General features: G+C 37.1%; 1 protein-coding gene across 1 annotated transcript in view; it reads right to left on the bottom strand.

Moving 5' to 3' along the window:
* PIK3C3 (phosphatidylinositol 3-kinase catalytic subunit type 3) overlaps window positions 1–14,849 on the bottom strand; it is a 66,545-nt gene that overhangs the window by 43,802 nt on the left and 7,894 nt on the right. Inside the window, exons 5-12 of the mRNA XM_054283386.1 lie at window positions 13,390–13,476; window positions 11,322–11,417; window positions 5,428–5,499; window positions 4,236–4,340; window positions 3,728–3,820; window positions 3,358–3,543; window positions 1,896–2,050; window positions 603–690 (exon numbers count right to left, since the gene is read on the bottom strand). Coding sequence (XP_054139361.1) covers window positions 603–690; window positions 1,896–2,050; window positions 3,358–3,543; window positions 3,728–3,820; window positions 4,236–4,340; window positions 5,428–5,499; window positions 11,322–11,417; window positions 13,390–13,476 — 882 coding nt within the window. The remainder of the gene's footprint in view (window positions 1–602; window positions 691–1,895; window positions 2,051–3,357; window positions 3,544–3,727; window positions 3,821–4,235; window positions 4,341–5,427; window positions 5,500–11,321; window positions 11,418–13,389; window positions 13,477–14,849) is intronic.

The following is a 14,849-nucleotide window of genomic DNA, read 5'->3' as shown; positions in this document are numbered from 1 at the left end:
GGATCATTAGTTCAAAGACCAATTAATCCGCATATCAGGCTAATATCAGATTCCTTCAAAATGTCTTTACCTTCTATCTTTCCCTTCTTTCAGTCCCATTCCTATTATTTGTCTACTTTTGGCATAAACTGAATATAGTCCTTGGCAGAACTAAACCAAGACAGTGTCTCACTTAGGTTCAAAACAGATGACATGTCAAAGAATACAAAAGAAGAGACTGCAGAGACTGAAATATCTGGATAACTGTTTTCTATTACAAGACTGTTTTAGAACACCCTGAACACGTGCAGTTTTCAGTGTCTTATCAGTATGTGATAGCCTTTGCTATCACATAATAATTTTCTCCTTTACAGAAGAATACTTTAATTTCAATTTCCAGGCCCCCAGCTTTGCATACTGTGATCATGGACATAAAGAGACACTCTGTAAAAAAATTCAGTTAAGCCATTGCTATTTTCTTAGCATTTACTTTATATTCTTTGGACACTTTAAATATTCAGTGAGATTTACCCAAAGGATTCAAATATTCGAACATAAAAGCAAGAAACAGTACCAGGTCACTAGAAACTTACAATAAATAGAAAGTAAATCATGTGACTTACATCAAGGTTTTCATTTTCTGCAAGCTCTTTTGTCTTAGAAGTAAGAGGTGGAGAGGAAACAGGTGGAATAGGACTCATAATCTGGGAACTACACAAAGGAAAGCACGTAACTAGTAGGATTCAAGGTTCTTGCTTAGGGGCCAGGGAGCATGCATGGAAATCACAATGAATTTCACTTCCACAGCATAATAAATTCAGAAAACTGGAAGAGTTTCTTTGCTACCTTTCTTTGAAGGTAGCATCCCAATCTTGTTTCAGAACAAACTGCATGAACAGCAACTTTGACAGCTGCAGCTCCTGAAAACAGCAAAAATCTGTGCCTGGAGAGCTATACAGTTTATGCCTGTGAAGGACATTCACTCAAACAAACTTTGCATTTTATTAAATCTTCCATTCAAAATAAGCAGACATAGATATGAATTCAACAAGTCTGCATTTTCAGGAGTTTTCTCAAATGTTCTAGGATGAAACTGCTGATACACAACACCTGCAAGCACTAGTCTTTGGAATGAAACTACACAGAGCAGACAAATGCTTATTTGTAAGGCAAAGTTTTCAGATGGTAAATTTACCTGAAAAGAAGTAATTAAATAGCTCTCCTAAGATCTAAGTATCATTTGAGCCTCAAAATACACCACCCTTCCCACAACACCCACTTTTACGGCTTTGCAGAATGATCAAAAAATACACCCTTGTGTTACAAAGTCATTAGAAGCTTATGACTGAAAATTCTAAAAGTCTGTAACAAATATTCACAGAAGTCTTTGGTTACCAAGCTCATTTGCACTTTGCTTAACACTTTATTAGCTACCTCAGTCTTTCTTTTGGATTCCTGCAAGACTTTTTTCCACAAGTCTACACCTTCTTTTGCAGAAGCAGAATGAAATTTCTTTTCACTTCAAATTGACTGGACTTTTAGATCCACATTCTGTGAGGAAAGCAGGGAGTGGAACCTCATATAACTTCAGTGAAGACATCTTAACTTTTGCAAACACAGAAGGAAGCAAGAGCAGTGATTTTCCTGCACTACAGAAGTTTTCTTCCTTTTGTGTAGTAAGAGCAAAGGCCACAACTTTAACACTGTTTGCTCTTTAAACTATGTATAATCAGGAAGCACATTTCATTAATGCTCCAGATTTGTTAGGTTTTATTTTATTCTTGGGGTTTTTTTTTAATGTTCAGATTACAAAATAACATGATGAATATGCAAAGCTCCCCTAAAAAGAAGAAACAATTTGATGTCTTAGAATATTACATGTTTCTGCCTTTCTGCTGGAAGTCTAAGCTTCTTACCTGTCAATTTCTGAAGCATTAGATCCAGATGTTGTCATAGCTTCTGACATGGAACCTTGACTGTCCCTCTTGCTAGGCTCCAGGCCATTCTTTATGTCATCAAAGTTTTCATATTTCAATGCTTGGACTAACTGTAGCAGGTACATCAGCAAATCCTTAAGGGGGGAAAAAATCCAAGTGAAAGAAGGGTGTCAGTCAAAGAAAACTAGAACTCCTTCTGTTTACAAAATTGTAATTTACAGATAAACTTAGTCAAGATTTAGTGACCTCTAATAACATAGAAATGGAATTCTCCCTAAACAAGCAATGTACCATAGCAACACTGGTTGCTGGATGCAGTTTGACTCCCAAAAGATAGTGCATTATCATTCTACTATTCTTTGCTACTCAAAGACAGTAAGTACTAATTTAGTGAATATTCAGGTGCAATTGCTATGTTAAAATTCTCTTTAGTTAAGCTGCCCTAATTGCTTCCAGCATTCACAGAATAAAGCTTTCAATTTGTGTCTCAAAAGAAGAAAACTGAAAAGTCAAACATAAATTGTACTATGGTATCAAGAATGGAAATTCTCTCTTCTCTTATGGACTATTTTTTCATCCTTTGTGTAGCTGGGGATCTAAGACAAAAAAAAAACCACATATCTAATCTGTTTTAGATTAAAGATCTGTTTTAGATTAAAAATCTGGTTTAGATTTTTAACCACTTACTGTCTAAAATCAGCTCGTTGCCTTTACTGTTCAACTTCTTCTGTTTACTTACCTTCCAATACTTTGTAAAAGGTACATTTTTAATGTCACAGCAGTGTGACCTAGGCTATTGAAGTAGGCTTGAAAAAATACAATTTATTAATGCTCCCTATTTTAAATTCCATTGATTTCCAAAGAATCAAGAGTTATGGTAATACATTCAAACCTGGGTTTGCTTTTTTTTTAACTGTCAAAATAAAATATATAAATCACTGATATGTAACATATTAGATTCTATTAAGTGGGCTCTATTTATAATCACAGCTCATCACATTCTAATCAGTACACAATTAGAAACCATTTCCACAGATAATCTACTCATTTTCTTTAGCAAAAGAGTATGATGATATACTGAATTCACCAGATGGATCTGCTGAAAATCCTTCCATTTACTATTTAAGTTCAGAGCACTTCTGCAGGTTAAGACTCCAAATTTATCACTGGTTTTTGGTGAGAGCTGTTTTACCTTGTTTAACAAAACCAGCTACTATTGGCAGTTCATGCTAAGACAACTACTAATGTGTGACACTTAATTATGTAAAGACTGCTCCCCAAAAACCTTACAATAAATAGCAACACAGTGAATCATCTTTTGTTTTCCTTTACCAATATTCAGGAAAATGTCGTTAAAAATAGCAAATATTTCAAGGACTCAATGAGATCAAAAATCCTGGGACCAGCTGACTTTTCCATGTACCAACAGAGCAGTGAATACCTCATCATCAGCCTGCTGAAGCCTGGCGACAGCGTAGCGCCGCACCGTTGGGTTGGTGAAGTGAGATGACAGAAGCTCCAGAGAATCTTCCACATCCATGGGCTTCCACTTGCCCAGCAGCTCCAGCGCTTGCTTTGCCTCTTGTGGTAGATCCCAGTTGACACACTTCAGGAACTTTGTCAAGGCCTAAACAGGAGAGTGGACAATTCATCAGTAGAAAGCTAGCCAAAGGAAATTATTTCAGAAACTAATGTCTCACGCAAAGGCAGAAATAGATTCAGATTATATTTACGTAAGCACGGACTTGGAAAAGCTTACTGATAAGGGACAAAGTCCGTTCCAGCCCAAACCATTTAACAACTCAACTTACCTTCTCCTGATGAGTAAGGTAATATCTGAACTTCCACACCAAATCCTGTTCCTCATACGTTAGTTGCTTTGTTGGTGGATAACTCACTATGATCTATTTGACACAGTCAGAAAGCAAGTTTAAAAACAGGCAAAATCAACAAGTTAAGAAAGTATACTGTGAGAAAGCACAACACTGACAACACAAAAATAGCTAGGGAAAAAAAAAAAGCTTTCCAACAACACAAAGCTATGTTATCATGGTGATGCTTCTCAGTTACATGGTTGATTGAATTGACAGTGCAGGCAAGTACAGTTGCTTTACGTGTACCACTCACACCTACATGACATGCACAAAATACACATTCTTAACCCCCCTAAATGGTTAAAAAAAAAAAAGAACAAGCACCTTATGCTCCATTTAACTCATGATTTTCTATAAACTGAAATTAACTGTACTTTCCTTAAACCATATATTATTACCAACCTACCTAATAAAACTGAACTTAGCCATCATATGACTGACTTACATTAAGTTGGTCTCGTGTAGTTGCATTAGGCTTCAGGTCATGATCAGAAGGTCCGCTTCTTAAACTTCGAGCAAGTTTGTGATGTTTGCTTTCTACTAAGTTCTCCTAAATGCAGAGGGTAAGTCAATATTTATAAATACTAAATTTCAGAGAATATTACTATTGAAGCAAAACCATCTAGAGAAGACTCACCAGTCTCTTGAAAAATGCATGAAAATGAAAATTCAAATCTGAAATTACAGCATCTTCTGGCCTTTTTTGTTTGTTTATTTTACAAAAAAACTCCTTTAATAATACCTGGAGGATTGTTGGGAGTTTTGAGAGTCTGTTTCAGTTTCTGACTTAGCATTAACAAACCCTACCTTGCCTTTCGGTGAATTGCTGCAAAATGTAAGCATTTCAGTCAACACATCCATGATTAACAGCACTCAAACGTGCTAAACACTTCATAAACATTTTCTTTAGGATGATGTTTGCAGCATAAAGCTTTGTATGCAAGAAAAAACATCTCAAAAACTTGTCCCACTGTTAATACCATGTTAGCAACAGTAGGAGCCACAATAGGAGCCACAGTGCCAACGAGTTTTCAGCAGCCAAGGCAGTTTCCAGCATTGTCAGACTTGCTATTGCAGTGTTAGATTACACGGTGCTCAAACAGTGTTGCCAGTACAAGCCCACTTACATTAAGGTTCCCAAAGCTGCCAATACCAGTCCCACTGAATTGGCATCCACAATAATGGAAATCTTTTCTAGAACTGTACTTAGGCACTGTCTACATGAAAGACAACATACAAGAGAGTGTAGGGAGAAAATGTTTTAACAGAGGAAGCGACCAAGAGTTATTGCACCAGTCACTAAATTCTACATTCCTCTTCTTCAGCTCCCTCTTATCTTCCCACCCTCTAACCTCTTTTGCCAACAATCCCCCTTCTCTGCTTTCTTACACCTCAGAAGCAAGCACATTATGCATGGAAAGAAGGAGGTGAACATAAGCATTAAATCAATTCTTGTATTTTAATCTAGCAGCAGCTGAAATAGAAAAAAAAATACAAAATTCAAACCCACTGATACTTCTCAATATATCTTGCCACTGGAATTTTAAAATATTTAAGATGGCAAGCTTTCATCTACGTTTATGAAAAGTTCAACAGTAACTCTGTAATACAGATGGCACCACATGTAGCATGCTTACCATAGACATCTGGGGATCAGGAATCTTAACAATTTCAGGACTTGTTAAAATTGGAGATGACTCATCACCATCCTGAATGACAAAAAGTTGAAGGCATATTAAACATTTCAAGTTTTAGGGAGAAAATGTATCACATTAATGCATTATGAACTCTACTACAGTAGAAGAATGATTCAAGTGCTGACAGTTTTAAGGGGAAAAATAAAACAATAAACAGATTATTTTTCTTGTCTTTTTCCCAGATGACAAGCGATTTGGCAAGACACATGTAAGTTAACCAGAGGAGACACAGCTTGACAGCTCACTACTGTGATGCCACACAGGTGAGTGGAGAAATTTGCCACTATTGTCATGTGTCCTCTGGAAGCATGAAGAGAAACAAAACCAGGCTCTGTATTTCCACCAAACCCACAAATTTTCCAGAAAAAAACACCACGTTGCTGAAAACACCTCCTACAAGTTCAACATTTTAAAAGTTCACCAGAAAGATGAATGTAACCTTATCTCTCAGAGGTTCTACATGCTTAGAGTCTAATATATGCTGTTTAAATAAGGAAGGGAAAAGCTACAAGATTCCTGTTTGAACCAGACACAAAAAAAATTAAAAGCCTGACACCGCATTACAAAAGTAGCAACTCTGTCTTCGAGACACACAGCAATGTACTGGTTTTGCACTTCATAATACAAGGGGTTCCTGAAGGTAACTAACATTAATAAAAGCTATGAAATGACATTTCATTTAAAATACAGAATAAAACAGTCAAACTCAGAACAAAACAAACTCAGCATGACATGTGCTCTGCCATATTTATATTGAGTCTGTTTTCATTTATTTTGCTGTAAATTTGAGATCAGAATAAAATTTTTTTGACATACCAACATTTCCCACAGTAACTAAGTTTTGAGGTAACTTGCTCAGGTTTCTTTCTGCCCCCATCCTCTTTTTTTCCCTACTTTTCCAGTCACATATGCCTTTTGGGGTAGCTATTTTTTAATACTTTTAAGAGGTAGCTTTCAAAGGAGAGGTTGTTTCAAGGGGGAGAATCATTTGTCACTAACAAGATACATGAGTTTAAAATTGCTATTAACCACACAGGAGAAACTTTTTTTTTCCTACTACATACATTTTGTGTTGCTGGCTACAGTAAAATATCTCTTATTATTAAAATGCTTCTTTAAAAAGACATTTTTAATTGCATTTACTAGTGTCCTATGCATTTCTGAAGTAACAATTTTGACAAAAGTCAAAGTAAAAGCAGTAAGAATACACATATCCTTCCTAGTTAAGGGAAATCAATGCACAGTCTGCCTGCGGCTGATGATGGTCCAAGAATGTGAGCAAGTTGCTTTTCTCATTAGTCTTTGAAAAACAAATGCATGCACACAAACACTGAAGAGGCAAAGATGACATTCGCTTACAGTATCTCTGCTCTAAAAGCATATTGCCTAAATAATGAACTTAGCTCTGACCTCACTGCACAGAAATAACAACATCAAAGTATTTCCATAATAACAAAATATGCTGCATCACTAACAGTAGACTGAACTGGGCTGGAGTCGCAGTGACAGATCAGCATTCACACTGAACTAAGCCTCTGCCATCTCACCAGGCAGAATGCTCAGATCATGTCATAAAGTCAAATGATATAAAAAACAATGAAATTGTTGCAGGTTGGTGGAATCCTTCTCATAAACACATCTGATGACAGACTGACTTCTATATACCTGTAAGATATTTCTTATCTTCCAATTCTAAGGCTGCAATCTGACTTTGCCTTTATAGAAACACAAGATTCCAATCTCTCAGTGACAAGTCTCCACTCTGTTTAGAACCTTCACACAAAAACCCTGTATGAAAAACTTGACACTGGAGGGGATTCGGAAGCAACAAGCTACTAAATTGCTACTAACAAGCATTCAAACTCTTAAGAGTATCCAGGTCCCATGAGGATTCTCTAGGGATAAGCAGTAGGAACACCCATTGCTGTACTTTTTCCTCAGTGAAAAAAATATAAAATCACATACATTAACTGAAAAAGGAAAGGTTTCAGCCTGGTAAAGTGGAGCACTTACCCCACAATTAGAAGTCTCTGAGAGATATTAAAAATTCAAAACTCCCTAGGATGAGAATGATAAAAGCACTATTGTCTAAATTTTGCTTACTTACAAAACAACAACAACAAAAAAGCCTTCAGTGTGTCATGTCAAAATGTTTATAAATGAAGTTATGGAGTTTTTTCCCCCAAGACTAATGTTAAAAGAATGATTTGTACACTCATTGCTGGCAACCCCTTTTGGAACCTTTCAAAAGAATCATGATAATGACTGTTTATTTAAAACTCTTTGAATGTAGTCAGATCATGCTGTAGAGTGAAGCTGACAAGTTCTAGCTATTCAGTTCAACTACCAGGAAAACCATTCCCAGTGTTTCACTGCATGACAGAACAAAGCCTTAAGCCCAATCAAAACTTGCCATGACATCAAGTTTTTCCAAGCATTCATGGGACAAGTAACAGTGTCAGGAGCAAACATTTTGAAACAGACTGCTTAATGAAATACTCAAGAAGGCAGAATGACATTAGCTGTCCCGTGAAGGATGTCAGCTGTTTAACTACCCTCTGTAATTCTCCATTATACCTTAAGAGCAACACATGCAGCACCACAACCCTGACCATACAAACTTACTAAACCAAACCAGTGCCCAAATTAGCACTTGAATTTGGCCAAGCGCATACTTTTGAAGTGTCTTTCCTGATCATGCCCATATAGACGGCTTTAGTCCACGTCATGGAAATCTCAGAAATCCCTGACATCCTCTAACTGCCAATAACCACGTGGGATGTGATGAAAGACAGACCAGAGCACAAGAACACAGGGCAGACACTGGGCCTTCAGCAGCCTCTTCCCTCAGTGAATCTGCTCCTCTTGGCTGCAACACTTCCCAGCACAGGCAGAACCTGAGATGACCTGCTACTTTGCCGCCATGAAACAAAAGCAACATCAGTACTAAACAGCACTACCTGGCTTTAAACTGCTGTGTTACAGAGTTCTGCAGATATTTCACTACACTAAGGTCAGTGTGGGTGACTTTATACAAATATTAGAGTTCATTTAAGACAGTCCACAAAATTTGCAGAATTTCCCAAACCAGCCACATTCCTCTGTACTTGCCTGAAAACCAGTTTCAGAGCACAAATAAATAAGGAGGTTCTATTTATCTTATTTTTTAACCATTTAAAGTAACACTAATGTGAACCAACATCCTCCTCACAAAAACAAAAGGAGAGACAACCACTGGTGTAGACAGTACTTCTTCCTTTAAATCCATGGAAGACCTCTGATAATCAAATTTATTTATCTTTTTTAATGAACTGGATGCAGCAGTGCAATCATTTACCCAAAGACATATTTCACTTGAAACCTGCACAAAAATACATTAGTGATAAATGCTGGTGTTATTTGTACTTGGTAAGTCACTCAGAATTTCTGCTGAGAATCAATTTCTGAGAATCAAAAGTGATGCTGTCATTACTAGCAGACCCTATCCCTCATGTCTTGAACACTGTATTTAAATGAAGCTAACACAGAACATGGAAGGAGACACTGCCACCTCACTTCATTGTAATTGAATGTCGAGTCAAAGAACCCCAAATCCTATCAGTCGCTGTTTAACAGGCTAGTTCTTCCTAAACACTTGAAAACAAATATATCAACAAAACTGTGACAAGTAATCTCCACTTTGACTATCGGTCACAAGCAGATGACAACAGAACCTTCTTTCATTATGCTCGGTGCGCCGGATTGGCGATGGCCGACACACAGACTGCAGACGGTAATTGGAAGCATGACAAAACTGAGACAACAGGCACTAATTTATGTACCATTTCCCACTGCTGTCAGAAAAGGGTCAAGAACTTGTTGGAAAGCTACTTTGTAACAACAAATCCTTCAAACTGCAGTTAGTTACAGCTCTAACATGCACTATTACACATTCAATTACTTTATTTCTGCAAGAGCAGCCAATTCATAGTTATTCTGCTCCATGCACTTTTAATATGCTTCAGAAACATCTGTTAAAAGAAAGATGCATGCTCGGAGTCTGAATATTCTTTCTTGTATTGTGCACATCTATAAAACCACAATGATGGAAAAAAAAGAAGTCACGTGTGTAAATCAGGAATAATTCATCCATAATGGCAGGTTGCTGGAGGTAACGGAGAGAAGTCATTTTTAGGAATGCCATGCTCATTTATAAGAAGAAAAGAGACAAGAGGACACAGCGCCACATATGTTTGCACCTGTGAAAGGTACAGCATGTTCTCATGTAAAGAGCTAGCTGTTAGTAAAAAGTTTCAATATTTTCATCATATCCTGTTAATGCTCTCCAGACAAGTATTTCCTTTATTTCCACAGAAGTAAATAATATTATTTTGTTCATGGGGAAATCTGACACATTGTAGATTTTGTTGTGATTTGCAACACAAGAAAGTTTTGCAACAGCAGAGTCCTCTATAATTGCTAGTTTTAGGATAAGAGCACAGATGTACTGTAAAAAAAGCTATTCTAAAGGCAAAAAAATTTAGAACAGGTGGAGAGGTCTCACTGTCAACTACAGTCCCCGAAAAAGAAATGCTAGGCAGCTAACCTAGACAGCTGCATAAGACCCACTTTCATCCATATTACCAAAATTCACCAAGAAACTAAATTAAAAGAAAAACAAAATCACAAAATCAACTGTCCCCCCACAAAACCAAATAAAAAGCTCCAACCAAACACTGACCTCAGAAAACACTCCTGAAAGCCAAAAAACTCCAAGTCTTGCAATACATCAAATAGCTGAAGCAGATTCTGACCTGTTTTCTCTTTTATTTTTTTAATTCTGCTTTTTGCTATTTATTGCTGTATTTTTCACTGCCTTCTTCAAAAATTTTAAGTTAGATCACAGCTCTTTTGGGCCAGGCCAACCAGTAATAGCCATATACACAGAAATACAATCCATTTTGCATTATGTTACCATTCTGTGTAATGAATTAAGCTTTTTAAAATTCTCAGAATAAATGCTGCTTAAAGTTAGTGCATCTGGTCTCAAGACCACAACAGTTTTTTTTCCTAACATCTATGTCTTTCCAATAAAACTGCATTATTCAGTAACTTTCTGACTTCTTATGAATCTAAACATGATGAAATATCTAAGAAACAATTTTATTTGAAAACAGATTATAGATAAATTGCTTTTTCCATCTCAGAGGGTCTTTCCACAATACATAGAGTGATAATGTCTTCCAATACCACACTGGTGTCTGTAAAGCTCACTGTCAATCCTCCATCCCATTAAATTTTAACTTTAGAAAAGCACTGAAGGTGGTGCTTTGCAAATCTGTTGCATAAACAGCAAGGAAAGATGCGAGACATTTCAACCTAGAAGTCTTTTACTTAATTGCTCCACAGCATTTTCAGTATGAAAGACTAAACTTCTATATTTGTTTATTTTACAGAAAATGTTCACCAGCAGAGCTCCTGTGCGAAGTTTTAATAACTCATCTTCCATAAAGTTAACACTCAATACAGGTACATATCCTCCGGATCTTAGTCATAATTTTACATACAGCTACTTGGAAAGTACTGCTGGATGACTGAAGGAACTATAAATCAGAAAGTTTTTAATCACTCACACTTGTTAAATTCTGTAATCTTGAACTCTATTACACAAATGACTGACATCTGCAATCATGTTGCATCTATAGTATCTGATTTGTATGTACATAAACAGTTGCCACTGACAGCTGTCTGCTGCTCTACTGCAGCAGAATATTTCATCTCAGCAGAAAAACCCATTCATTTTAGGTGCATATGCTGCTTTTTAAAGACAACCATAAAGCCTGCAGGGCACATACCTTTTCGTAGTAAACTATTCCATATTCTTTATCATCGCACTTGACGCAACGGAATTCAATCATCAGGTACATAAAATTGGAGCTTCGTTTCTCCCTCTGAGGAAAGAGCCACCACAGATGTGTATCATTTTTTGCAGGGCATCAATCTTCAGCATTCTCAGTACAGCAATTACCCTACTTCCTTTGTGCTGTAACTGATTAATTAGGTTATCAGCTGTTGCAGCAATTATTTAGTTAATCATTTCATAGAACTACTTGAGACCATATCACCTCCTTCCCGACATTCTTACTACCTCACGTTCCCACTTTGTGACACATATTCCCACTTAACAGACGAAAACCTGTTTTCATCAGCAGCTTCCAGCTGTGGGCTAAAGGTATAAAAAAATGCAATGCAGGAATAATCAGATGACCAGTGGATAATTGGTGTTTGCTTTTTTGTCTAAATCATTACCTATAATTATGCACATCAAAGTAAAAAACAGAAGATACAGGAAAAACAAATAATTTTTTTAAACCAACACCATAAAAGAGACAGTCAACTTGGACTACAAGATTAGATTTGCAGCTTATTCATCTTCAGAGGAAGATTTGCTCATGTATGCATTTTTTAAATGCTCTACCTAGAATAAGTGCCTAGAACTTTAAAATCTGGGTGAGAAACAAGCAAGAAGTTTAACAATGAGTAATGTAATTTCAGTTCATTTAATGCATTCATAATGGCTCGACTTTCCACCATAGACAAAGTGGCTGTTTAAAGCACAGGTCTAAAAAATTTTATTTCACTGTATTTTTACTGTCAGTGATGAAGAAAAAGCTAAAGGGAAAAAATAGCAAAAAAAAGGTGATAGGCTAATTTCTAAAAAACATCAAAATATTTATAGAGGCTTATAAAACCACATATTTTAGTTAAAAAAAAATCTGACTTCCAAATCTCCAGTTACCAATAAGACAACAAAGATCTCAGGACACAGGAAAAACCAGAGTTCTTTTGTGCAAGATGAATCTGAGAAATTAAAGAGTTTGAGCTGATTTTGATCAATGAGGGCTAAAACCTCATTTAGGAATTAAACTATCAGATTATCTTATTTTTAAAAAATACTCGTTCAAAACTACAAATGTCTTTTCTCCACACCCAAAGTTAAAAAAATAAAGTTGAACAGCTCTGAAGCCAAGAAACAGGCCAAATGTCTAAAAAGCTCCGCATCGCAACCTAAAATACTAGAGATAAGTTAGTCATGCCTCACAGTGTTTGTTTCAAGCTGTTCCAAATTATTAATAAAGTCTATGTTCCATGATCAAGTTCCCTTGAAGCTGAAAACAGCTAAGACAGCTGTGTACATGTTGGATGAAAGGCTGGACATAAGCTGGCCATGTGCACTGGCTGCCCCAAAAGCAGCTCTGAGCTGAGCTGCTCCTCAGCAGGTCAAGGGAGGGGTCTCTGCCCCTCTGTACAGTGAGAGCCCACCTGCAGAGCTGCATCCACCTCTGGGACCTCAACATGAAAAAGATGTGGCCCTGATGGAAGGAGTCCAGGAGCCACAAAGATGCCCCAAGGGCTGGAGGGCCTTTGCTTTTGAGACAGGGTGGGAGAACTAGGATTGTTCAGCCTGGAGAACAGAAGGCTCCAGGGCATAAAGGGGACCTGCAGAAGAGCTGGAGAAGGACTTTAGACAAGGACTGACTGAGAGGACTTTATTGTGAGAGTGCTGAGGCCCTGGCACAGGCTGTCCAGAGAGATGGTAGAAACCTCTTCCCCAAAAACATTCAAGGTCAGCCCGGACAGGGCCCACAGTATCCTGATCCAATTGAAGATGTCCCTGCTCACTGCAGAGGGGCTGGACTAGATGGCCTTTAAAGGTCCCTTCCAAACCAATCTATTCTGTAATTCTTATTATTGCTAAAGTAAAATCAACTTTAAGCTTCCAAAGAATTACTTTTTCCTTCACCATTCGCACTGGCAGTTGAAGGAAATAAAACCAAGCAGTTAAGTCTCCTAAAGAAGTGAAGGTTCATATTAGCATGACAAAACCCCCAGAATTCCAAACCTGACCCTACAGTGACTTACCTCATTGATCATTTCTATTTCTCTAAACGTGAGTCTGTCCAGCCAATCCACCTTCACCATGTGACCTTGCCGATGAGACTTGGTGAGCTGTATGAAAAAAACCCACAATGATAACATTTAAATTGCTCAGAGTAAGAAAAAGAACACCAAAGTTCTAACAGAGATATTAATATGAAATCAGACAAAAAAAATAAAGGAACTGAAAAAACTGTACTCACCTTGTATAGCAGACACGTAGTGACATAGTACACACCTCGTCAACAGCCAAACCATGCCATAAAAATAAGTCTACAATCTAAAATACCAATCCCAGCAAAGACCATAATAATTATCCATGCACATCACCTTTGCATTTTTAACACAGCAAAAAGAGGAACCTTTTTCTTAACTAAAGTCACATAAAAAAGACATCCCATTTTTGTATTACTATGTTTCATATAGTAAAACTCACCAAGCCAAACAAAAATAAAGTATTTCATAAACTATCTATACTGAATATTTCTGCCTGTGTCAGCCTTTCCTTAACAGAAAAGGCTGTTTCCAGACTGACACTATAACTGGGTCAACTGAAGATCTTAGAGCAAGTCATAGACAGCTCGCTTTCTCCTTTAGTCATCCGATTAATAGCTCAAGTTTTATTCCTATGTTTACAAACAGCTGTAGCAATAGCAATATAGTTGTTTAAAGGACTCATTAAGAATGGAAGACAAGATGAGAGCATACTACTTGTATAGTATGATACACTAACACTACTTATAATGAAATTTTTTATGATAATTTTTTATCCAGAAGAAGATCACACAAATATGAAGACAGCCTTTTTGGCTGCTAAGAAATGACAGGTACTCTTCAAAAAAAAAATCAGTAATTATTGCAGAATGCAAGAGATGCAGAGAGACTAGAAGACATGAAGTTCCTTCATTTCCCAAAGAAATTAGTATCTGTCTAGAAAATGGTGAGCAAAGAGACTCCTCAAAATTATTCTTATTAGAGGAAAGGTTATTATTTCATTAACTTTGTTCTGTGCTTAGCCTGCCCACCCATGAGCATCTAAATGTGAACAGGCCATACAGTGACACTGTCTCTTCTTGCCCAGCTAAGGGACAGGCAATACAGAGACCTAGGACAGCAGGAATGAAGGTACTGGATGCAGGAAAACACAACATCAGCCTGTTGCTTCCACATAGAACTGGAGATAGTATTAGTACAAAATAAACAACACAGAAGATTTAAGACTGGGATACACTAGGAGATGTCCAGGTTGCACAATCTGTCAGATATGTGCCCTAGACGTTCCATAGATCAACACTAGAGGTACACTACAAATAAAGGTCATTATGAAGACAGAAAATTGAAGAGTTTGTACCAATTTTACTGTTTCATTATTCGCTCTCAAATCCTCACTAAACTGATGGTTTAACAGTACAGGCACAACTATATTGGGCAAAAGTTTGTCTAAT

Source organism: Melozone crissalis, unplaced genomic scaffold (assembly GCF_028551555.1).
Source record: "Melozone crissalis strain CALT ecotype California unplaced genomic scaffold, PUWL_Pcris_2 ptg000036l_1, whole genome shotgun sequence".
Taxonomy (NCBI): Eukaryota; Metazoa; Chordata; class Aves; order Passeriformes; family Passerellidae; genus Melozone; species Melozone crissalis.
This window is presented reverse-complemented; position numbering and strand designations above follow the sequence as displayed.